Source organism: Zingiber officinale, chromosome 6B (genome assembly GCF_018446385.1).
Source record: "Zingiber officinale cultivar Zhangliang chromosome 6B, Zo_v1.1, whole genome shotgun sequence".
NCBI classification, from domain to species: Eukaryota; Viridiplantae; Streptophyta; class Magnoliopsida; order Zingiberales; family Zingiberaceae; genus Zingiber; species Zingiber officinale.
The window spans coordinates 103,271,202-103,296,717 of NC_055996.1; the positions used below are offsets into that span (position 1 = coordinate 103,271,202).

General features: G+C 48.4%; 1 protein-coding gene and 1 long non-coding RNA gene across 2 annotated transcripts; both read right to left on the reverse strand.

The window, feature by feature from the left end:
• Positions 1–639: 639 nt before the first annotated feature.
• LOC121988581 lies at positions 640–2,592 on the reverse strand. The gene is made up of 2 exons (XR_006114050.1): positions 2,349–2,592; positions 640–2,172 (listed from the first exon to the last, which is right to left on the reverse strand). It is a non-coding gene; the product is annotated as an uncharacterized LOC121988581 (long non-coding RNA).
• A 146-nt stretch (positions 2,593–2,738) lies between these two features.
• Positions 2,739–9,570, reverse strand: LOC121988580 (protein TOC75-3, chloroplastic-like). Its single transcript, XM_042542073.1, has 7 exons — positions 8,360–9,570; positions 6,780–7,001; positions 6,539–6,646; positions 4,085–4,276; positions 3,756–4,004; positions 3,228–3,482; positions 2,739–3,128 (listed from the first exon to the last, which is right to left on the reverse strand). The coding sequence occupies exons 1-7, from the start codon at positions 9,479–9,481 to the stop codon at positions 2,889–2,891; spliced, it is 2,388 nt and encodes a 795-aa protein (XP_042398007.1). The 5' UTR covers positions 9,482–9,570; the 3' UTR covers positions 2,739–2,888.
• Between the last annotated feature and the right edge of the window lie 15,946 nt (positions 9,571–25,516).

A 25,516-nucleotide genomic window follows, 5' to 3' on the forward strand; every position in this document is an offset into this window, starting at 1 on the left:
GATGGAGATTGAAAAAACTCACCCAGGTGCAGAGCAGGAAAACATCAATTCTTTTGCATGGACATTTTTTTTTTTTTTTTTTGCCCTCATAAACGTGGATTTTTTGATGTCTAGTATCATGGGCGGATTTGATTGCTGTATCTGGTGCTCAGGCTGTTTCTTTCCGTGGAGGATCAACTATTCCTCTTTAGTTAGGTCGGATAGATGTCAGGTGCATGGTCCTATCTCGTTTTGTTACTTATCGAACTTTGCATCTCTAAATACCAAATGCCAAGACAGACTTCAGATGGTAATACCATGTTAACAACGTGGTAGCTTGGCTATAAAAACAACTTCAAGAATGCAAATTGATTCTTCTATATTTCCTTATTCTAATTATGGAAATAGTCGATCCTGCTCAATTCTTAGCTGAATGGATATAGTTCCTTCTAGGACACCAGGTCCTGAAGGAAGACTTCCTGAAGAAACTCTAGATGCCTCTGGTCTAAAGGAGTGTTTTTTTGAAGAAAGGCTTTTCGTGAGTCCTGCATTTACATGACTGGTTTAATTTTTAGTTCATCCCACGGAAACTTACATAATACCCTTCTGCTAACTCTATAAATGCGAATACAATAATGTTTGTGACACGTAACCCATGAATTGTTATGCTTAGATGCAAAATTCATTATTCTCATCCTTGAATCATAAATATGAAAATGTTTATATTTTGCTGAAATAAATATGCAAGGTTGTTGGCCACGAGAACTAGTTGCATTATCTGGAGCACATACGATCGGAGGCAAGGGATTTGGCAGTCCTGTTATTCGTTTTTCATTGTCTTCTAATTATTCATAATCTCTGGTATGATGGCTTGCTTAAGAGTGACGAGATGTGTAAATTGTTAAAACAAGAGTTGGATGCGTAGGGAAGGACGAATGCTGGCTTCCATTAGGTTAAAGTCCATTGAGTAAATGTCAAAAAATCCAACATTAAAAAAAAAATGAGCAAAGGGGTTTCACCCATTGAAAATCGCAGGTGTCGTCCCCCTGAAACATCATGAAGTCGTCCGGTCATCCCATTGAAACATCATGATATCATCCCACCCACTAAAAATCACATGCGTCGGTCCTTCCCACTAAATTCACACAAAGGAAAAGACCCCCCCTATATATTTTTTTTCTCCGTCCGAAGGCTTTCCAGTGAAGTCGCAGGCATCCCGCTGAAGTCGTCGCTATGGATTCACTCAAAGGATATCTAACCTACTCCCTAGTGAAGATAGGTTAGATATTTTTGCTCCTTGTAGAAACAAACTCTTGTTTCTTGATTTGGAAAGTCTTCGAAAGCGGAGAGTCTATTTCTACAAGAGCAAAAATATCTAACCTATCAAGAAACAGGAATCTGTTTCTACAAAGATCAAGAAACAGGAATCTGTTTCTACAAAGAGCAAAAATATCTAACCTATCTTTAGCGGGAGTAGGTTAGATATCCTTTGAGTGAATTCATAGCAACGACTTCAGTGGGATGCCCACGACTTCACTGGAAAGCCTTTTTGGACAGAGAAAAAATATACAGGAAGAGTCTTTTTTCCTTTGTATGAATTCAGTGGAAAGGATCGACGCCTGTGATTTTCAATGGATGGGACGATATCATGATATTTCAGTGGGACGACGGACGATTTCATGATGTTTCGTAAGGACGACATCTATGATTTTCAATGGGTGAGACCTCTCTCTGCTCATGTTTTTTTTAAATGTTGAATTTCTTAATATTTACTCAATGGACTTTAACCTAGTGGAAGCCACCATTGATTCAAGTCTTATTTTAACAATTTACACGTCTCGTCACTTTTATCTCTAGTCGCTATGATTCACTAAATGCAAAGAAACTAACAAAAGAAAAACAAGACCTAAATGTTGCAAGCAATCGCACCAAGAAGAGACTATGAATAATTAGAAGACACAATGAAAAACGAATATACCTGTGCGGGCAGCTCCCGGCGAATTATGGCAAGCTGATTGTTTCCTTCCACTGTTGGCTGGAAGGAGTTGCTGTTTGCCGGATGTTGCTGTTCCAACTGTTGGCTGCTGAACTCAGGCCGTGCTCCAGCCAAGGTGAAGCTCCGCCAGTAGAGTGCTGCCGCCCAAGAACAACGGCCATAGAACTTGTTGTTCGCCGGTCACAAAGCCGCAGCTCCTTGTGGAAAAAAAAAAAGAGTGTAACGAGGTGCACTACGGTGACAAACGAATACTCCTTGATCCGTCCGCTGTCATCTTCGAACGGAGGTGAAAGTGTTCCAAGGGGTTAAAATGGAGGACTAAGTGCCTATTATCAAGTGGAGATGCGAGAAGAAATAGATAGGAAAGGTATACCTGTACTCTAATTTTCTCTCCATCTCGTCTCTTCTTCTCCATTGTCGGGTGCATCAATAGTCGGGAGACGAACCCTTCGAGTGCCCGCAACCCTCTCAGCTCGGCTCCACTCCCTCCTCGGCTCTGAGTTGAAGCAACTACAGAGGAAAACGAGAAACTCCGAGCTGTGGTACTGCTTTTTCTAAACAATTATCATTTACTAAACAATCAAATGTACTTTTCATGCATTTTCCTAAAGATTTTTCTGAACATACAAAGCTAATGTTAGCATCAACGAGTATCAAATAACTTTAATTTTCCATCTTTACATATGTTGTCATCAACAATGTTGAAAATTTTTTAAAAGTGGGCACTAGAGATGGTTAAGGGTGCATTGATTGGTTCAGGCGATTTCCATAAGAATCAGATGAAATTTTTTCATAAACTTGAACAGCACAGAAAGTAATAGGGTAGAACTTGAATGGGATACAAAAGAACTCAATATAATGGATACAAAAAGACTACAGTTCTTCAATTCACTCAGATAGAATTAAGAACTACTCAAAATCTCTCGCCAAATCTGAAGAACACGGCACCTGTGCCAGAATTGTGATCGACTGCATACTCTGCTCTTACCATCCCAAGCTTGATGCCACCACCGTAGGAAGATCCATGTCCAATGCGGCGGAAAAACTCAGTCGGGTTTCCTTTCACATCCTTTGAGCTGCCAAGGTCATTTCCATGCTCAGCAAAAAAGTACACTTGGGTGTTCCTAACGGGGATCCGCAACTCGGCCGCAACCTGAAATAGGATGGAAAAATAATCACAGCATTCCTTTGGAAACAACAAGGAACCTTTGGAGATAGAGATTTTGAAGATGGCAGTGGGAGAAGCTTTTACCTCAAGAATGTTCCTGCAGGCACCCAACTCTCCCATGTTGTAGCCTCTCACTGAGTAGGGTCCTCCGAGAGTGAAAGCATCGTAGCTCGGGAGGTCTCCAACGCAACCACCGTAATGTCCATGTAAAACTAAAACAGGTGGGGGTGATTTACCAGTACCTTCTTCAACTTGTTTCAATGGAACAAAGCGGGTTAATGTGAGCTGGTGACGATTGAAGAACGGAAAATTGCTACCAATTCCGAGACCTTGGTCCAACTACAATAAAAAAAACAAGTAATAAGATATTTTGATCGAGATGTGATGACCTTTTTATTTACTCTACGGAAATTATTGTTTTATAGAATGCCAAGATATGTGGCAAAGCATACAAACTAATCAAATATATGCGGCGATATGAACAAGGAATTATGTAAATATGTAGGCATGCCCATGTTTGTTTGCTTAATAAATGCAAATATTAGAAAATTAGAAACCAAAATCTAACACAACAATTGTAAAAAGGGCAAGTTGAAAGAAAGGCATATGTACCTGAAACACATCTCTCTCCCCGACAATGGCACCATTTAGAAACCTTGTCTTGTCACGTGTAATGTTTGCCTGAGCAAATGCCATCCGATCAGTGCCAGTCCCACTGAGGGTTGTAGGAGGTCCATCGATGCTCAAACCGCCAACAGGCAACGCTCGAACACCATGGGTGCACACAGTAGAAGTTTCATCCCGCGTCGTAATCTCCTCCATCACGAGTCCATATGTGAATTTGCTTTGTTGAGTGAAGTTCTGCGATGTTGATACAAGAATGGTATCCAAGAGAGAAATCACAGACTGGACTAGACTACTGATCCAACAGTAAAACATACCTCGGTCACATTGGCTTTCATTCCCATTCTGTCAATCCACACGGGTGGAACTTCCTCAGCACCTGGTCCACCAGTGAAAACAGGACTCAACTTCCTGCTGTTAAAGCAACTAACACGGAAGGTTCGATTGCGAGGATTTGTCACGCCGTCCAGGTAAGGGTGCACATAATCAAGCTTGAAAGACAGATCATCCTGAGGAAGAGAGCATTATGGTGTGAGTCAAACTAAACCATAGTTTCCATTATACTTAACAGATAGTCAGGTTCATAATTCCTTGTTTTAGCTTTGGTCTATTTTCTTAGTTCAAAATCCCTCTTATGATGGCAGCCTGTTATCCCAAGCATTTAGGCATCTAAATGCACATCTCAATCTGAGGGAGGGATCACCATATCTTGGTTGGAAGAATCAAAACTTGATTGCCATAACTAAAAATAAACTTGATTGACAAACCAAGAAATTTTCCAAATTTGCATTGGGATTTATGCATACTGAGACATAACTTTAATGATTATATCAATGTCACATGTTATTGAAAATTTTTGAATTTATACCATCTTATAATAATGATATTATGCATGATTTTCTTTTAAAATTTTATGTACTTTTAATGTTTATATTTACACAGTTGTGATAGGTCAAATTACATGCAGAATAAATAGATAACTTAAATGTTGAATGTCAGAAAAGATTTATATGAATCCATGATCTTTTGTGCACATATTCATTTTTCTCACAAAGGAGATTGTTTTTTATTCACACAAGGCATAAGCATTTATGTGTTTCATATGGCGGAAAGACCAAATAAAGGAAACAAGTGGTGGGAAAAGGAAGGAAACAAGTGGTGGGTAAAGGGGGTGAGTGGCGGAGCCCATAGTTTGCAAAAACCGTGACCAAGATCGTGCAAAATCACTTTTTGCAATAGGACCACAACAGGATCGGTAGGATCGTAACAGAATCGGTAGGATCGGAGAAGAATCGGAGCAGGATCGGTGGAAGCTTTGAGATGTCATAACTTTTGACTCGGATTGAACCACGGGGCCTATAATATATCAAATCAAAGCTCGTTCAGAGATCTTTAATAAATTTCAAAGTTTATCCTTAACCACTCTATTTCAAACCCAAAAAATATCATTTAAATCCTTTTCAGATGTCTAGAAGATTTTATCTTTTTTTATTATCTTTTTTTCATCTTATTAGGGTTTTAAATTATTTAAACATATGTTTAATTATTTTTGAGTTAATTTTTTATCAATAATATTCTATCATTTCTTTTCACCAAAATAATGAGTTTTTGGATGCCTGTTGTCTAATATTGTGTGGCATCAACCAGTATTTAGAAGATTATTTCCGACATTCATATTTGAATCAAATGATTCAATAGCTTCTGTTATTACGTTAGGTGTTTTATTGCCTTTAAATTGAATTATCTTATAAACAAAGAAAATATTTTTGACATTGAATGTGTTATTATTATTGTATTAATAAAAATTTTATATTCTTTTATTTTATGATATGAAAATATAAATATTATTACTATGCGAGAATGATAGTTGAATTACAAGTTAATTTAAATTTGTACATGTAATAATGTAATTTGAGGTGTTGAGTGTAAATGATTGCATATATATATATATACAAAATTAGTTATTTATTTATATGTAAATGAGATTTTAGGTATTTTTTCTAATTATTAATTATGTATGATAAGATTTTAAGGGTTTTAGGTAGGATCGTACGATTCTACGATCCGATCCTGACCCTAAATCAATTCTGCGTAGGATCACGATTCTACAAACTATGGCGGAGCCCATCCTGAATTTCATGCTGGTTTCATTCCTAATATTGATCTCTGTTCTTTCCCTCCAAATTTAGTACTCTCTCTTCTCTATGTCTACTCTCGCTCCCTCATAGGAAGCAAGGTGTAAGCATCTATGCAGAATTCCAGATGAGTATTCATGAAATCATAATACTTTATAAATCAGAATGGACTAATAATGAAGCAAGATTTAGAAAATCTAGAGTAGCACATACAGGAATGCTAAGATGGATGTGTGTAGTTACTAAAAAAACATAAATAAAAAATACCTATATTCAAGCAAATTCGGTGTATCTCAAATATATAATAAAATGAGCAAAAATAGTTTAAGATACTATGGGCATGTTTAAAGGTAACCAAAACATTTTATATTTTGAAGAGTTGAATCAATTAGAGGGAAGGTGCAAAGGGTAAAGAGAGATTGGATAAAAATAATTTAATTGATTTGAATATTATTAGTTATAGAGTCTCACATAGAGCTAGAGCTCCAAGAAGAAATATGATTCAAGTAGCAAACCTATAGTTGGCACAGACATAACTTGATGGTGGTGGTGGTGGTGGTGACAGTGAACAACATAATTCAAAAATGTCACCAAAAGAGAACTATGTAATGTTATAACAAGGAAATGTGCATATACCTGAGGATTGAGCAGATTACCCGATGCCATTGAACAGGAAATTGATCTATTCAATCCTTTAATGTTACGGTGATCAAGTGAGACAGTTCCGCCAGGCTGAATAGATGCCTAGAAACAATAATGGCCAAAATTTTAGGATAAGTGCAATCATTGTAGTATGCTACTTGCGTATAACTACTTTGTGATAGTTATCATGACAAAAGAAACAAGTTCAATCAGTGATGTCTGTGAATGAAATTACCAGAGTTGGCCATCCATTATGTCCTGGTACAAAACTCCATTCTGTACTTACTTCAGCAGACTTTTGGTCCATTTCTCTAAGTTTGACTTCAACTATGATTCCTCCATCATTCTTCTCGTCAGGTCGTGGATTCAACTCTATGTTAGAGAATAGACCAAGTGAATTCATGTTTCTCAAAACTTGCTTTCCTGCTTCCATGTTAAACACATGCCCTGGTCGAAGCTGCATCACATCAAAGGTATACATTATAATAAATTGGCCATAAATAAATTATCATATTCTAGCAGCATTAGACTAAATGTGCACCGGTAGGAAACAATGTCAAATGACTGTGAGGAATCCTTATTTCCTTGAATGCCTCATCCTGATTTTGCATCAGCAGAAGGGAAAAAAACAAAGTAACATGCAATTGTTATTAATTGAATATGTTTGTAGCTCTATAACCAAGCATAAAGTCGGCTAAAGAGGAAACTTTTTCATAAATCCTAGGGTCTTGTCTGCACAATTCAGTATAGAATTATCCATATAAACTACAACCACAAGAAGTAGGTAGAAGTATCACTTGTTATTGATCAATGACTAGATTTACTAAATTGTATAAACTTAGTGGAACAAAATAAGCCATTAAAGTTATTGAAACCATACAAGTTGCAAATATGTTTTCTAGTTGATGAACTAGAGACAGATATGATCATGTGTGAAAAAGTAATATTTTATAAATCATCGTAGCTTTTTTTTAAGGGTCTTTAACAATGAGGTGTACCTACACCACATTGGTTGTGGGACAATTCCCCATTTGGAGCACGAGTGATAAGGAGCACCTCCAAACTTAGACCAAAAGTCCTTGGAATCTCACTTGCTTACCACTAGAACAAGCAAATGTTGGTATCTTGGCCTCTTTCCAATGCAAAAATAGGCAGTCTAAAAATAGTTTGGCACAGATTTCACCAAAAAAATATGTTTGATTGTGTCAATGTTCTCAAAAATTCAGGTGATTGTTTTGGAGATCTTCTAGGAGTGATTTAACATATAAAGTGCAAGAAACATGATTATGATCCACAACCACTAGACCCAACTTGTGCGAAAAAAATAAATGTTGCCACCAACAGAAGATTTCCTCCAATCAAATCCTACCTTTAACCAAATTCCAAGAGAATAATAACAAAATACTAGCATGATCTCTTCTTTTACTGCTCACAATTACTCAGGAAAAACAAGTTTCAATTCCTACTCTTTTAACTTTAGGAGAGATTTTTTAAAAAAAAACACTCCCTCTGGTCATTTAAAATAAAAATATAGGATTTCTAAATATTTACTCGATAGACTTTAACCTAGTGGAAGCCTCCATTGGTCCTTCACTACGCATCCAACTCTTGTTTTAACAATTTACAAGTCTCGCCACTCTTATCTCTTGTCGCTAATTCACTAAATGCAAAGAAACTAACAAAGAAGAAGACCTATAACCTAAACTAGAGTTGCATTTTAATTTCGGAGAAAAAGAAGAAAAAAAAATATCGCAAGTAATCATACCAGAGAAGAGACTATGAATAATTAGAAGACACAATGAAAAACGAATATACCTGTGTGGGCAACTCCCGGCGAATGACAGCAAGCTGAGTGTTTCCTTCAGTCGTGTTTCCAAGTTTATCCAAGAACTGGACGTCAAGTTGCGTGATATCACCCTCCACAACCTCACATACCAATTCCCTTGTGTTCAGGTTCCCAAAATTGACCACCTGAGCGCACGCATACCCTTCGTCGTGGTACCATTTTTGCACTCGGTCACGAATTGTTTGCAGCGTTCTAGCGCTCAACTTCCCCTTCTCGTTCAGCATCCGAACAATCTCCTTCTTCACGTCATCAGAAAGCAAGCACGGCCTCGACCGATCAATCCTCTTCTTGTACTCCCGGTCTTGTGCACGCATGAACTCCAATCTCTCTTTCTCCGTCATGTCCGCGTCCATCTCCATCACTTTCGTCTGCGGCAACAGTCCAACATTGATGCATCGGAACGACTCAGCAGACATCCACGTGCTCTCAGTGAACGGCATCGTGATGGCCAGAGTGCCGTCGGGCTTCGTCTTGCCTTCGAGGTCGACCTTCTCGAACATTCCTGAAGAGGCTAGATTTTCGAGTTCCTTCTGGAGCTGAGCCTTGGTGTAGACGCCACCGGGACGCAGAGTCATCATCTCAAAGAAGGAGTCCTCCGAGCCGGAGACGATGGTTGACCGGCGTTTGTCGAAGAAGAAGATATCGGAGATCTTGTACCGTTTGAGGCCGCTCAGCTTGTTGAGCTGGACGACGATGTTGGCCGGGAGGCCATGGGAGTCCCACTCGGGGCTTTCGTCCTCCTTCGCATGCGCCGCCAATGGGGATAACAGGTTGGACCAGAACCCACCGCCATCACTGCCTCCGAACCAACCGCCGCCTCCACCACAGCCTCCGCCGTCAATAGGGGGCACAGGAGGAGGAGGGGAGGAAGCTAGCAGAACGAACCCCCCTCCTCCAGCTGCGGCGAAGGAAGCAGCAGAAATTGAAAATACAGCGAGAGATTTCTTGCAAGCTCCCCAGACGGAGGTTTTAAGTGCGAGAGATCGATCGTCGGAAGGAGCGGGAGATCTACGCCTCCGAGGAGAGGAAGAGGCGACGGCCGCTGTCTTGATTTGAGCGCCCAAGAGTTGGTTCTTGGCGAAGAAGGACATGGCGACGGTGGCCGACCAGGCGGCGCGGCGGGGAGGTGAGATGAGAAGTAGATAACTCCGCTGTCGAAAACTCGGAGAAATCGAAGCAACGAGGGAGACTTGAGGAGAAAGAAAAGGGTTTCTTCACTTTTGGGCCGGTTCACTTCTCAATGGGCCGGACCATTCTCAAAATTTCATAGCCAATCGCATTGTATTTGTATATTGACGAATTCATCCCACGGTGCTCACTTGGTGAGTAAATGGCAGATTTATTATAATACGACATACATCAAAACTCAAACGGGCCTATACTCTGTTAAAAATTTTCATTTCAGTTAGCAGTCAGCTATGAATTAGTCTAATAGATAAATATATATGAATCTTCTTTATATAAAATTAATTTATTTTTAATATTAAATTGATAAATAAATAAATATTATAGTTGATCTTAGTTAAAATATTAAGAAAAATATTTTTTTTAAAATTATCGGTCGATGATATTTATAGAAATTTCTTATGATATTGTCAATCCTAATGATCTCGTCCGGAAGCTGAGTCAGACGAAGGCCGGTCGCGGTGGACTGGGCGTTGACGGAAAGTCGCGGGCGGTGCAGGCTCCCCACGGGTGGTTGATGCGGCTGCAGGACCCTGCGCACACTCAGACGATCCTCCTTCTCACGTTAGAGACCAAAACCCAGGGAAAAAGTCCCCGGATCAGGCCCTCCGACGCTCAAGTCAGGTCCTTTTTCCCCAGAAAAAAGCAGACAGAAGGAGAAAAGGAAAACAGTTGTGGAAAAAAGTGACGAGGGAGTGTGTGCGCGTACCTGCGTACGAGGGATTTCTCCCCTTTTATGCGTCCTCCTGCTAGAACCTGCCCCCCTGTCAGAAAACGTTAGACGCCCGGCTTTGTCCTCTAGTCCTGGACACCTGTCGCGCTGCTATTTGTTGTGAAAGCATCTTTCTGTTAGGAACCTTCGCCTTCGCACTTGGGTTTTGTCCTGTAATGAGGGACAGCTGGCAGGCTACTACTGGTTATGAGGGCATCTTTTCGTTTCAGGAACCTTCGCCTTCACTCGCATCGTTGGTATGTAATGATTACCCCTGACGGACCGTTGAGATTCTCCGCACCCGTATTACTTAGCTCCTTCGATCCATTGTGTCCCCGCACCAGCCTGCACCTGTGGTTCGCATTTCCAGGCCTCCAACTCGCAGACCTGCAGCCCTAACCTGCGCTGATCTTCAACCCGCATCCTGCGCTTTGTACTTCATGGCCCTCAACCGCAGGTCTGTGTCTCCGCTCAGCTCTGCCGCTTGACCCATTGGCCTATACTTCCAGGTCTTGGCCTCTGCTTAGCTCTGCCGACACCGACTTGCATCCTGCGCTTTGTACTTCCCGGCCCTCAACCGCAGTCTCAGAGCTCGAGCCGACTCGCTCAGCTCGGCTCTGCCACCCATTGGCCTATACTTCCGGTTCTTGGCCTCGCTTAGCTCTGCTGATGCATCCTGCGCTTTGTACTTCCTGGCCCTCAACCGCAGTCTGAGCTCGGGCTCGATCAGCTCGCCGGCCGGCCTCGTGCTCGCCGCTCGCCGATCAGCTCTGCCCACCGCCTGTCACCGCCTGACCGCCAAGTCGCCATGACTATTGACCGCCACCTCCTCGTGACTTTTGACCGCCACATAGCCTGGACTTTTCTAATCCTTTCCTCTTGGGCCCCTCCATCACTAACCGTATCACAAGCCTCCCCCACAAGTCTAGTCGAAGGAGGACGACAGTCTGACTGACTAGACCTCCGCACCTTTCTGTGACTTCGGCATATCTTTGTGATCTCAGCAGATCTCTGTGTATCTGCCTCAGCGTATCTCTATGATCTCAGCATATCTCTGCACACCCTGCTTCCTGCGTCACGCATCAACTTTTGTGTCGCGTTGCTTGGGATACCATGCCTTCTTCATTATGTCGCCAGTCGCTTGGGGTGTCGCGCTCATGCCTTTGCTTTGACTTGGCCCCCCGCCTTCTTTATAAAGAGCCTCACGGTCACTTCTTCGCTCTATTCTTCTTCATTCCTGCTTCCCTACTATCTCTTGCTCACCCGCGCTTTACCTGCTTCTTTCCCCCGAAATGCATTCTCCTTCCTTTGACGAAGTTAATCAACTACCTTCCCAAACGCGGATAGATCAGCTCACCTCGCAACTTGCCGAGAAGGAACGCGAACTGGAGCGCCTGTCCAGGGACCGAGCTCGTCTGCAGGCAGTTTGATCTGCAGCACCAAATTAGCCGCCAAGACCGTTTGCAACGAGAGCATGAGACAGAGTTATCTCTCCTCCGTGCGGTTCTTGAGGACAAACAAGACACGCTCGCCCGGCAACAAACAGTCATCGACTCCCTTCACGCGGAGCTGGCCCGGGCCATGAGCGCGCCTGAATCTCCTGACAGGTCTTCACGCGGAAGTGCTCATTCCCCAGGGCCCATCTTTTCCCCGAGTCAAAGCTGGCCTGGGGAATAGTTGTCGCGGTGGCTCCTTTGTCAGGAGGTGTTTCTGCTTGTAGCCTTGGCTGTATCCCTCCCTTGCTGAACTGCGCTGCTACGCTTGTAGATCCGTCCCCTTTTGGCCCAGTTTCTCCTGCTCAATTTTCATCTAGCAAACACGTTTTTAGAAATAGGCCCTTGTGTAAGAGCCTAGAGTCGCTTCATGATTTCTTTTCATGCATGTATTTTGGATAATAAAGTCAATGTAGTGCTTAAAAATTGCAACTGTGACGAACGTGTAAATCCTGATTTCGTAGTTAATATTGGCGCTGTAGGAGTAGGGTAGATGGCGCTCCGCATCCCTTGCCCTGCGTATTGGCTGCATGTTTGAAATTTACGTAAAGTAAAACCAGATGTAGCTGACCTGATTATAGAAAACGCTCGGCTCAAGGTGAGGCACATCTCTCAGAAAGGTAGTTAGGCATAGGCACCGAGCTCGCTTATGCTTTTCAAAGAGGGGCTGATTTTTGATTCCCGCATGGGGCCGTCCTGAAAGGTCGTTGGTCGTGAGGACAGAGCTCACTTTTAATTCTCGCATGGGAGCCGACCTAAAAAGGTCGTTGGGCGTGAGGACAGAGCTCACTTATAACTCGCACTGGGGCGAGAGTCTGGGACTACCGACCTAAAAGGTCGTTGGGCGTGAGCACGGGGCTCATTTTTAATTCTCGCATGGGAGCCGACCTAAGAAGGTCGTTGGGCGTGAGAGCAGAGCTCACTTATAACTCGCACTGGGGCGAGAGTCTGGGACTACCGACCTAAAAGGTCGTTGGGCGTGAGCGCGGGACTCACTTTTAATTCTCGCATGGGAGCCGACCTAGAAAGGTCGTTGGGCGTGAGAGCAGAGCTCACTTATAACTCGCACTGAGGCGAGAGTCTGGGACTACCGACCTAAAAAGGTCGTGGGCGTGAGCACGGGACTCACTTTTAATTCTCGCATTGGAGCCGACCTAAGAAGGTCGTTGGGCGTGAGAGCAGAGCTCACTTATAACTCGCACTGGGGCGAGAGTCTGGGACTACCGACCTAAAAGGTCGTTGGGCGTGAGCGCGGGGCTCACTTTTAATTCTCGCATGGGAGCCGACCTAAGAAGGTCATTGGGCGTGAGAGCAGAGCTCACTTATAACTCGCACTGGGGCGAGAGTCTGGATACTCCGGTCCGAGACCGGTGGCGATGGCGCTGGTCCGAGACCAGTAATGATACTCCGGTCCGAGACCGGTAATGATACTCCGGTCCGAGACCGGTGGCGATGGCGCTGGTCCGAGACCAGTAATGATACTCCGGTCCGAGACCGGTGGCGATGGCGCTGGTCCGAGACCTGCTGGACCCTCCTCGCTAGTAGCACAGATGTGATGCTCTCTTCCGCCTCCATCTGCCTCATCTGAACCGCCTTAATTACTTCTACTGGGCTGGGCGTTATTCGCCAGTTTTGCGCTCGTTCTGCCGCATCCCTCGTCTTCCTGCAAGCATATCATGCATAGTATATGATGTGGGCGGGAGAGAGGGAACATGAACCTTATTCGGCCCTGGGCTCGCAACGCTCTTCTAGCTTGTGGGAGCTTCGCGTGCCTTTGCATGCTGGTGTGGTTAACGAACCGGCCTGGGGGTTGTCTCCACCGAGATGCTTGCCTAGCTACTCTGAGTAAGCAGCTCCCCTGACTGCCAACCCGTGTCTTCCTAACCTCCGCTGATCAGCCCTGTTCCCTGCACGACCCCTACTGGATTGCCTGACCCTTGCAGCTCTGTAAAATCTCCCACTCGACCTTACCGAGGGATGCCTCTTTTTTAGAGCCATACCTTGTCATGATTACTCCGTCGCGCCTATCTTTAATAGGTTTATTCTTATGCTGACACCTGTCCGTTACATTTATGGTCCACGCTTCCTGACGTCAGTTTCCATACCTTTTTCGTACGCCTCCGTGCTTACTTCCCTTTTGACGGCGTGGGGCGGGTTACCCAAAAAGATACTCGGCCCGATTCTCGATGCTTCTCAGGCATGAATAGGCTTTATAAACCCTAAAGGTCATCTGCCGCTATCTTTCCAACGCTTCGTTCTCCTCCTCTCCTCCTCCGTGCTCGTCCTTGTTAGTGCAACTTGCCATCTTCCGGCCTGAGCTCGCGACCCCTCTGCCCTTCTGACCGTTCCTGGCCTGTGATCCTTCTCGCCTCCAACCTTCTTGCTTGCTTCTTCCTCGCGACGATGGATGGTAAGGACCTCCCCTGGTATTCATGCTATCTTTTGGATTTAGACCATCGTGACCTGTCGGTATTACAATCCCTTCTGCAATTGGATTCCTCATATGAGCTTCGACTCCCATCACCCAATGAACATCCTTCGTCTCCCCCTGAAGGCTGTATCACTGTCTTTAGAGATCAGATTATGGGCGGTCTTCGCTTTCCTTTGCACCCCTTTATTTCAGACTTGTGCCAATATTGCGGCATCGGCGTCTCCCAGTTTGCTCCCAATGTATTTCGAGCTATCTGTGGAACCGTCATCTTATGCCGTATCTATCGAATTTCCTTGACGCCTCACCTATTCCAGCACTTCTACTCTTTCCGGCGAGCCGAGGCGGGGATATTCAACGTTCAGGCCAAGCCGGGCTTTAAGTTCTTTGACGGCCTACCTTCTTCCAATAAGGGCTGGAGGTCCCGCTTTTTCTTTCTTAAACCGCCTTCCCCCTTGGCCGGGTCTTCTCAGTGGCGCCCCCTCCCGGCTTCGGCTTTCCCCCCACATGTTCATGAATCTGCCTGCTTTGCAGCTGCGGACAAGTTGACCGGTGTTCTTGTTCGCTTGTCTGTGTTGATGCTGGAAGGCATTTTATACACCTTCGGTCTTAGTCCCGTCCCTGCAGAAATCGGAGCTCCCTTTGGTAAGTTGTCTATTCTTGCACGCCGCTCTTCGCTAACTGAGGTGCCTTTTCTTTTTTATTCTTGTAGCGGCTGCTATCCTCCGTTCCTTCGCCTGCCAAGAGACGCCCGCAGTTGCTGTCCTGGAAGCCCTGCATCAGGAGCTGACACCAGGCCTACCTTCTGATCCAGCTGCTGCCTTCGATCCTCAACTTCCAGCACCCCCGACCTCTGATGTTGTGATTGCCCCGCCGCTCGCAGTGCTACCTTCTCCCAGCGCTGCAGACCCAGCATTGTCCCACACCTCCGATCAACCTGCGACTGCTTCTTCGCCCACTAGACAGGCTCCTCCTCTCCGTCCTTCTCTGCGGCTGCGTGTGACGCGCAATAGCAAACGGACGGCCCCGGTCCCCACCACTTCTCCTCCACCTTCACAGCGCCAACGCGTGGTGGTTCTTTCTTCCCCCTCCAAGTCTTCGGGCACGAGCTCGGCTCAGGAGACAAGTTTGGGCCAGGAACAGGCCTATGACTTGGAGGAGGCAGGCCCGCCGTCAGACCAACTTACTACGGCGCCACTCCAGAGCGTGCTACCTGCCCCGCCTTCACCTTCTGGTGGCCAACCCCTGGATTCGTTGACTCCTCCAGCCTCCTCCCCTCTGATACCAACGAGCTCGGCCGTGCCTATTTCTGAACCGCCCTCCCCGGACAGGGCCTTTAGGGCCCTCTGGAGACTTCCTTCGGTGACTGACCCAGCGAACGTGCCGGCTGCTACCTCATCCCCTTTTTTTGGCAGGGTCGACTTCTACGGGGCCTTGGCCAACTCCTGGCAATCGGCTCATCGGCAGTTCTGGGAAAGCGAATACCCTCTGGAAGAACTTGATCAGGTTGCTTGTTCTCTGGTCGCGGTGAGTCTCTTCTTCCCTTCTTTCCTTCTTCTGGGTGTGCGTGTGTGTCTCCATAACCTCCTTTCCCCTCATATGGCCACTTGCAGACCTGCTCGGCGAGTCTGAGCGTAGTCCAACGAGCGGCCGAGCTAGAACGGGAGAATGTGGCACTCAAGGCCCGTCTCCGGGAACTGGAACCCCCTTCATCTTTCACAGCTCCTTCTGAGCCCTCCCTGGAAGGCCTGGACTCCTGTCTGCATGCCGCCGGGGAATCAGCGGCCTCTGCCCGGACCCTTTCTGACGTCACATTCAACAAACTGCGGGCATTGGAGGCGGCCTTAAAGGCGAGTGAGTCCTCTCTGGCCTCTGAAGTGGAACGTCGTCAAGCGGCAACCTCTGAACTGAAAAACCGAGAGACAGAGTTGCTTGCCCAGTATAGGGAATTGGCCCTGCTGAAGCAAGGTCGGGAGCTCCTACAAATGGGGCTGGCTGAAGCCCAAACCGTGGCCAATGCTGCTGTGGGTCGGGAAACCACCCTGCGAGTCCAGTGGGAAGCTTGCCAGGCCCAGCTTCAATCTTTGCAGGCGGAGCTTTCGCGGGCCCAGGAGGCAGTGTCTTAGGGCCAGAGTGACCTGAATGCAGCTCGCGCGGAGGCTACCCAGGACAAGGACGCCATGGCAGAGTACCTGGCGGGAGAGCTCGGGCGGCTGAAGGCCTACCGCTTGGCCTATTTTAGTTCTTCCTTTTTCCTTCAGAAGCTGGGGCGCTGGATGGTCGTGCTGCTGAGTTACGGGGCTGCTGGCGGGGTAAGACAAGCCTTCGAGCAAGGTTATTTGCGCGTAGCGCCCCCCGCCACTTTCTTGGATACTGCTCGCCTGGCCCGGGAACTGCCGCAGGACACCTTCCCCTCCTTCGAGGCGGATGACGGGCTCTTCTTCCAGGCTGCTCCTCCTCCTGCTGCCGCTCCAACCCCCGTAGAGGTGTCTCCCCAGGATCTTCCTGCCGCCATCCCCGAAGCTTCTGAAGCCCTTGCCCCTCCTCCTGCTGAACCAGCCGACCCGGCTTCCCCTCGGTCGGCTCCTGATAATCTGTCTCCTCCTTCTCCGAATGTAGTGTAACTAGAACTATGTTATGCCGCTTGCTTTTTGATGCGTTGCTACCAGCTCTTCTTTGGTGGCATTTATGTAATCGTACTAACCTCGGCCTGCTTATCTCTGATTTCCCCTGCGATCCGACAACTGTGCCGCGTTCCCCCCCCCCCCCCCCCCACGTTCTTGTAGCTTGTTTTCTTTGGGCAATTGTTCGTTGGTTTCGGTCGAGCTCTGATGATCAGATTTCCCTTGTCTACTTTCCTTCGCTACGTGGCTTCTCCCCCCCATCGCTGCCTTTCTACTGAGCCGGCCTGGGCCAAAGGCTACCTCGCGTGTCAGTACGGCTCGCTGATTTGACTTATCCGCCTTCTGGTGACCCCTCCGTACACTTTTGTCCTATTTGAAATAATTTCCTAGGGGCGCTTCGTATATCGAGCCCTTGTCTTCCCTTTAATGCCCCCTGGCTATCTTCTCGAAGCTCATCACAGAGCGTTCCTCGTCTACTCCAGACCCGGCATCTACCGTCCATTGTTAACTTACGAAAATGTCCTCCGCCCACCATACCTATAAGTATCATCTGACCCTTTCTTTCACCATCACAGTAGAGCACTCAAACGTCGCTGCCGCCGACTAATTTCCTCTGAAACCCTGCGGCGATCAGTCCCTTCCCCTTCGGCGTTTCTTTGCGGTTGTCCTCTCCACCCTTTAAGGCGCTATCTTCTGCCATGGCCTCTCCTTCCTGGGTCTCTCTGTTGGCGGAGCATTTTCCAGGCGTTTCGAACTTCGCCGAGTTAGATTGGGATGACCTACGGTACACTTATGAAATCCCTGTTAGCTTCCGCCCTATCATCCCTACTGTTGCAAACCTTTACTTCGATCCTCCGCCGGGTTCGTGTACTTTCTTCACCGAGCAATTTGTGTCTGGCCTTCGTCTACCTCCACATCCTTTCCTATCTGGAGTGTGCCGCTACTTCAACATCCCCTTAGGTCAGTTAACTCCCGACTCCATAAAGATTTTATGTGGCTTCGTGATACTCTGTGAGGTTTGCGAAGTTTCATGGTCTGCTCCCCTCTTTCACTGCTTCTTCGCCCTCGCTCGGCGTGCCGATGGTCTTTTTGACTTTCAAGCTCGCAGTCAAACTGCCTTTTTCTCCCGTCTCCCTTCTCCTCACGCCAACTGGAGGAAAAAATTCTTTTTTCTCCGGTTTCCCGAAGAGACGGACTGGCCTATGCGTTGGCAACCTGAACTTCCTCCGCCCCCGGCGTTGGAAGAGTTTCACATGGACCTCTCCTATGTTGTAGCGGCGACAAGAATGGAGCTTTGGCGCCTGGATCTGACGAGACTGCTATCTGAAGACATGCTTTCTTTTTTCCGGCTGAATCCCTCCTTCTCCGGGGCGCCGCGCTCATTAGGTAAATCCGCGCTTGGCTCTTCTCTCCTGCTTACGCTTGTTTTCTCTACAAGAATAACCTTCCGTGTCGACGCCTACAGCAGAGGCCTTGCATCGTGCCTCAGAGGTTCTGCCCCTGCCTCTAGACGATTTGGAAATAATGCGACGTGGTCGAGTAATCTTAGAGAGGAGTCTACTCCCTTATCCCGGCCCCGTTTCCCCCGGGGCAGCAGTCCAACCCGTTTCCGACCCCACTGCGCATGAAGCTCGTTCTCCACAGGTCGCCCCCAGCGGGGATCGGGGTCACGCTCAGGCTGGCCATCGAGCTAGGCGGGTCTTCCGAGGAGCCCCCCGGGCCTCCCGACGGGGTCGCGCGGCTCTTCATCACGCGGGTCGAAACTTGTCTGGTCAAGGCGCTGCGGGTGGCGATGCCATGGCCCCCTCCCAGGGTCTACCTCGTTCTGACGATTCTGGCTCTGATGGTCAGCCCCAACTTCAAAGACGGCGCCGAAGACCAGGTCTGACTTCTCGCAGACTCTATGTTGTTCCCTTATCACCGCAGTGTTCCTTGCCGTCATCATGGCTGGCTCTAACATCATTTCCTCTTGTTATTGTTGCGTTATTTCCCTGGCAGCCTCCCCCAACCCCTACAGGGGAAGACCCTCTGCGTTTCGTTCTGCCCCCCTTCCTCAGGAGGAGGACAGCCCCGATAAGCAACGTGGCCCGGCATCAGGCGAGCCCACTCCCGAGTCGCCTCCTGCTCCTCCCGGCTCGAACGCGAGCCCTTCTCAACCCGCCGGCCCTTCTCAACCTGCCCGCCATTGTTATAGGACCACTATCCCCTCTGAAGCAGCTCAGGCTCGACGACATGATGTTTCTACTAGCGTCTTGGCGATGAAAGGCTGCCTTGGCAGCTTGTGGGCAGAGAGCATGAATCAAATGGGTAGCTTGTCGCCCTTAGCTCAAATGGATAGGTTCTCGAAGTCTTGGGCTAAAGTAAGTACCCTGTTCCTTCTCCTGAATGTGAGTTTGCTTTAACTGAGGGCTGTTATTCTTGGTCCAGACTCACGCAGAGTCCCTGGTGCTGAACCAATCCTTCCACACCCTCCACCATGAAAGCAAAGACCTCCGGGACAAAGTCTCTGAACTAGAGCTACAACTGAATGATCCCGATCAAGCCAGCCACGCCTTGCGAGCCGAGATTCGAGCTCTAACCGACTAGACTGAGCGGCAAAAAAGGTCTCTGACGCAGGTCAGAGACGAGCTCCGAGCTGTGCGTGAAGAAAGAGCCGCACAAGAGGCGGGACATCAGCAACAGCTCGCCCATCAGGTTGGGGAGACTCAGTCCAGAGATACCCTGCTACGGGAGAAGGACAATAAGCTGGAGGTTCAGGCAGCTAAGTTGGCAGCCCAGGAAGCAGAGCTGCAGGCCTTGAGGGAGGAACTGTCTCAGTCTCGGGCGGCTCTGACGGGAGTGTCTACCGCCTTGTCAGCCTATCAAGAGGGAGAAGAAGCTCGTTGCCTGTGAAGCCGAATGTTGTATCTGACTTCTCTTGAATTTATATCCCAGGCTGGGGCACGCTTTGCTATGACCGTGCCATATACGGCGGCTGGAGTTATCAGGCAACTGAACGCGCAGGGCTTCTTGAGCTCCATTCCCGCAGCAGACTTTTTGAATCACAACCTAATCATTCAAGGCTTTCCGGATGAGATTTTTGCTCCTTTCAAATTATATGTACTAGCCACTTAAACTGGAAAATCGTTTCATGTACATATGTCTTTTCGCGTTTTCACTTGACTATCCTACTGCCTCCACGCCCCTTGTCTGATCCAGCCTACGTCCTCAGAGCCAGTCCCCTCAAACTCGATAGGGCCGTAGGTAGTTGGCACTCCAAGGTCGATCCAACTTCCTTCCTTGAGCGTCTTGTAAATAATAAGCTCCCGATGCCAATCTCTTGATAACCGTGTACGGTCCATCCCATTGAGGAGCCAACTTCGTCACTTCCCCTAAGGGCTTTATCTGCTTCCATACCAGGTCACCTTCTCCGAAGAACCGAGGGATCACTTTCCTATTATAGTTCTGTCTCATCCTCTGTCTGTAGGCTTCCAACCTGGCAGCTGTTTGCTCACGAATTTCGCTGATGAAATCCAGTTCAGCCAGCCGCCGCTCGGTGTTCTCTCCGTCGTACATCATCCTTCTTACAGAAGGTATCCCGACCTCCAGAGGAACCACCGCTTCATTACCATAGACCAGATGGAAGGGTGTCAGACCTGTGCTCTCTCGGGGCGTCGTACGGTAGGCCCACAAAATGCCTGGGAGCTCGTCCACCCAGCTGCCCCCCATGTGATCCAGCTTGACTTTAAGCCCGCGTACTATCTCCCGATTGACTACCTCGGTCTGACCATTACTTTGAGGATGAGCCACTGAGGTGAAGGCCTGGGTTATGCCGAACCCCTTGCACCAATTCTGTATCCTGTGCCCCTGAAATTGTCTACCATTGTCTGACACCAACTTATGGGGTAAGCCAAATCTGCAAAAGATATTTTTCCATAGGAACTGGATCACCGCATCTTCAGTGATTCTGGCTAGGGCTTCTGCTTCTACCCACTTGGAGAAGTAGTCTACTGCTACCAACAAGAAGCGCCTCTGCCCGGTAGCCATCGGGAAAGGCCCCACGATATCCATACCCCATTGGTCGAAAGGGCAGGATACTGTAGAAGTTCTCAGCAGCTCTGTAGGTCTGTGCGTCAGGCTCTGGTACTTCTGGCATGATATACAAGTATTCACCAACCTCTGTGCGTCCTTCTGCAAGGTAGGCCAGAAATAACCAGCCAGCAATACCTTCCGAGCCAGCATTCTTCCCCCAGCGTGATTACCACAGCACCTCGAATGTATCTCTCGCAAGGCCTGGTCCGCTTCCTCCATATTCAGGCACTTGAGTAGAGGTCTGGAGAAAGACCTTTTGTACAGCTGATCCCCAATCATTGCATAAGAGTGGACTTGCCTCCTGATCATACGCGCTTCCTCGGGGTTGGTGGGTATGGCTCCTTGCTGAAGAAAGCTCATTATGGGCGCTCTCCAATCAATTACTTCTCCCGCGTTATTCTGTAAATCTATCTGGGCTACAAGGAAGGTCTGCGCTATAGATCGGTCGAGCGTCCATGTACTCAGGGAACTAGCCATTTTAGCCAACTCATCCGCTCTTTCATTTTCAGCTCTAGGAATCTTCGTGACTGTGACCTCCTTGAATTCTCCTTTCATCTTTTCATAAGCCTCCTTATAAACTTACATCCTCTCGCTATTCACCCCAAATTGCCCGGTTGTCTGTTGCGTTACCAGCTGGGAATCGGAATATATGATGACTCGGCTCGCCCCCACATGCCGAGCTGCTTGCAGGCCTGTTAGTAGAGCTTCATATTCTGCCTCATTGTTGGTGGCTCTGAAATTTAACCGCACGACCAACTGCATGATATCTCCCTGTGGGGATATGAGCAGTGCTCCTACACCACTCCCCCGATGGGTAGCCGACCCATCCACGTAGATTTTCCAGACCTCTTCTGAGTCCGCTGGGTATACTTCTGTCAGGAAATCTGCCAGAGCCTGTGCTTTGATTGCGGTTCGAGGCTGATATTGTATGTCATACTCCCCTAGCTCAGTTGCCCACTTGATAACCCGACCCGCCACTTCCACCTTGGTGAGAGCTCGGCCCATTGTACTGTTCGTCAAGACGGTAATGGGGTGCGCCAAGAAATACGGTCGGAGACGCCGAGCCATGAGAACAAGTCCATAGACCAACTTTTCCAGGGCCGTATACCGAGACTCGGCCCCCTTCAATAGATGACTGAAAAAATACACCGCCCGTTGTACATTATCCTGCTCCTTAACTAGCACGGCCCCCACGGCCTCGGGGGTGGCTGACAAGTAGACCCAAAGGGGCTCTCCCACAACAGGTTTGAACAGTGATGGCAAAGACTCCAGGTACTGCTTCAGCTCTTCAAAGGCCTGTGTGCATTCTTCCGTCCACTGAAACTTGGCCGCTTTCCTGAGCACTTTGAAGAAGGGCGCCGCTCTATCTGCAGATTTGGAGATAAATCGGGACAGGGCTGTTATCCTGTCGACCAGCTTCTGCGTCTCCTTCAGATTCTGAGGGATCTGCATGTTCCGAAGTGCTTGCACCTTCTCAGGGTTGGCCTTTATCCCTCGTTCGGTCACCAGATAGCCCATAAACTTCCCTCCTTTGGCCCCGAACAGACATTTCAAGGGATTCAGCTTCACCCCATATAGCCTCAGAGTCCCACAGGTTTCTTCTACATCTTTTATCAGACTGGACGCCAGAGGGGACTTGATCAGGATGTCATCAACATAAACCTCTACGTTCCGCCCGATCTGAGCCCGAAAGACTTTGTCCATCATCCTTTGGTCGGTAGCTCCAGCGTTCCTGAGTCCGAATGACATGACGGTATAGCAGAAAGTACCGTCAGCCGTTATGAAGCTGACCTTCTCCTGGTCTTCCTGGGCTAAGGGTATCTGATGATATCCCTGATAAGCGTCCATCATGCATATCCTTTCACAACCAGCCGTTGAGTCCACCACCTGATCGATACGCGGGAGAGGATAACAGTCTTTGGGAGTGACTTTGTTGAGGTCGCGAAAGTCTATGCACACCCTCCACTTGTTGTTTGGCTTCTTTACCAACACGACGTTAGAGAGCCAAGACGGGAATTGCACCTCTCGGACGTGTCCAGCCTTCAGGAGCTGCTCTACTTCAGCTCGTATAATTTTATTCTGCTCGGCAGGGAAGTTTCTCTTCTTCTGCTTGACTGACTTAGCCTCGGGTATAATATGCAATTTGTGCTCGGCTACTTCTGGTCTGACCCCGGGCAACTCCTCTGGCGACCAAGCAAAGACGTCTCGGTTGCGGCTCAGACACTGTATCAGCTCCGCTTTAAGCTCCGGAGGTAAGTCACCGATCTAGGAATCTTCGTGACTGTGACCTCCTCCCAAGAGATCGGTTCTTCAGTAATAGGTAGCGGTTCCTCTTGGATAGCGTGTACTCCCCCATCTTGCGTCCTCCGGCTTTTGCGCGCCTCTACTCAGACCATGTCTATGTAGCAGCTACGAGATACTTTCTGCTCCCCCTTGACCTCTCCGACCTGCTCGCCAACCGGGAACTTGATCTTCTGGTGAAAGGTGGAGACGGCAGCCCGGAACTCATGCAGGGCTGGCCTTCCCAGGATAACGTTGTAGGAGGAAGGCGAATCCACCACAATGAAAGTGCTCCTCCGCGTGCGCACCAATGGCTCAGTGCCCATGGAAATGGCCAGCTTGATCTGACCGATGGGTTTGACTTCATTACCTGTAAATCCGTACAAGGAAGTGGTTACAGGTTGGAGCTCAGTGGCGTCGATCTAAATCTCCTCAAACGCAGCCCTGAATAAAATGTTGACCGAGCTCCTGGTATCCACGAAGACCCGAGTCACTCGGCTGTTAGCAATAACGGCCCTGATTATGAGGGCATCATCGTGGGGCAGCTCTAAACCCTCCAAGTCTTGGGACCCGAAGCTGAGGACAGGGCCAGATGCCTGCTTGTAGCTGCATCCCACGGCCCCTACATATAGTCGCCGGCTATGTGCTTTACGTGCCTGGCCTGAGTCTCCGTCAGTGGGCCCTCCTGAAATCATACCAATCTCTCACACAGCCACGTTGCCCCGATTATCGAGTTCTCCGGCGTCTCTTCGGTCTTCGCCGGGGCCAGCTTGGTTAGGTGGGCCAGCTAGGTCGGGCCGGGCCTGCCGAGCACGTCCAGCTGCAGCCCGTTCTTCCTCCATTCTCTGTATTTGGGGCGCCAGCGCCGGAGGGGGCAAGCCTTGCTCCGCAGCTCGCCTGGAATCCCGGGCGAACGATGATATGTGCAATATGGTGCTCCTCTTGGCAGGCCTGGCCGTTTGTATGGCGGGCTGGGGGGCAGGCCTGGGTTGAATGCGCTGGAAGGGCTGGGCTGGCTGTGGTGCTCTTCTTTCAGGTCGGTTGCCTGGTGCCACCGTCTTCTCGGCTTTCCGTCTGGCGGCCTGCGCTTCTTCCACTTTGATGTAGCACGAAGCTTTCTCTACCATATCGTCAAAACTCCGAGCGGGGTTTTTGATGAGATCCCTGAAGAATTCCCCTTCTCGCAATCCGTGGGAGAAGGCGCTCATCAGTATCTCAGAGGTGGCAAAGGGGACGTCGTTGGCTACCTGACTGAATCGATTGATGTAGCTTCGCAGGGGCTCGGTAGACAGTGGTCGGTTTTTTGGTATTTACGACTGCTGGTGAAACGGCGCAGGAAGGCTATTTTGAAGTCCCTGAAGCGGCTGATGGATTCTGGGGGCAATCCATCGAACCACTTTTGCGCCGATCCAGACAGAGTGTGCAGGAAGACTCGGCATTTGACGGCATCGCTATATTGATACAATATAGCCGCGTTCTTGAACTTTCTCAGATGCTCTTCTGGGTCCTTGCTCCCATCATATTCTCCAATGTTTGGGGCTCGGTAACCCCTCGGCAGACTTTCTTTCAAGATCTGGGCAGAGAAAGGTACCTTATCGTCAGGATCTTCGGGCAGATCTTCAGCCATGATCACGGCCTTCCCTTTTCCTGAATCCCGAGGCGGGTGTAGAGAGCTTTCCGCCACTGAGGCTGGCGGCTCCTCCTTCTTTGGACTACGCCCGCGAGGTCCGGACCGATGATAATCGCGGCGGGGCTCTCGGAATGAAGCACGCGAAAGTTCTTCCGGCTGCTTCCTCTTTGAGCTCCTGTCGGAAGCGGGAGCTAGTTCTTTCGATGCCTCAGGGGCTAGGCAAGGTCGTGAAACTGTGCCTTGTCTTTCGGAGGCGGCCTGCTTCCTAACCTCCTTGAAAAGCTCGTACTCCCCCGCAGTCATAGTTACGTTGATCCTCTGGCTAGAGCTTCGACCGGAGTCCTCCATCTTCACGCTCCGGAACAGGTTCCTGTGTTCCCACAGACGGCGCCAAATTTGATCCCGTCCGGAAGCTGAGTCGGACGAAGGCCGGTCGCGGTGGACTGGGCGTTGACGGAAAGTCGCGGGCGGTGCAGGCTCCCCACGGGTGGCTGATGCGGCTGCAGGACCCTGCGTACACTCAGACGATCCTCCTTCTCACGTTAGAGACCAAAACCCAGGGAAAAAGTCCCCGGATCAGGCCCTCCGACGCTCAAGTCAGGTCCTTTTTCCCCAGAAAAAAACAGACAGAAGGAGAAAAGGAAAACAGTTGTGAAAAAAAGTGACGAGGGAGTGTGTGCGCGTACCTGCGTACGAGGGATTT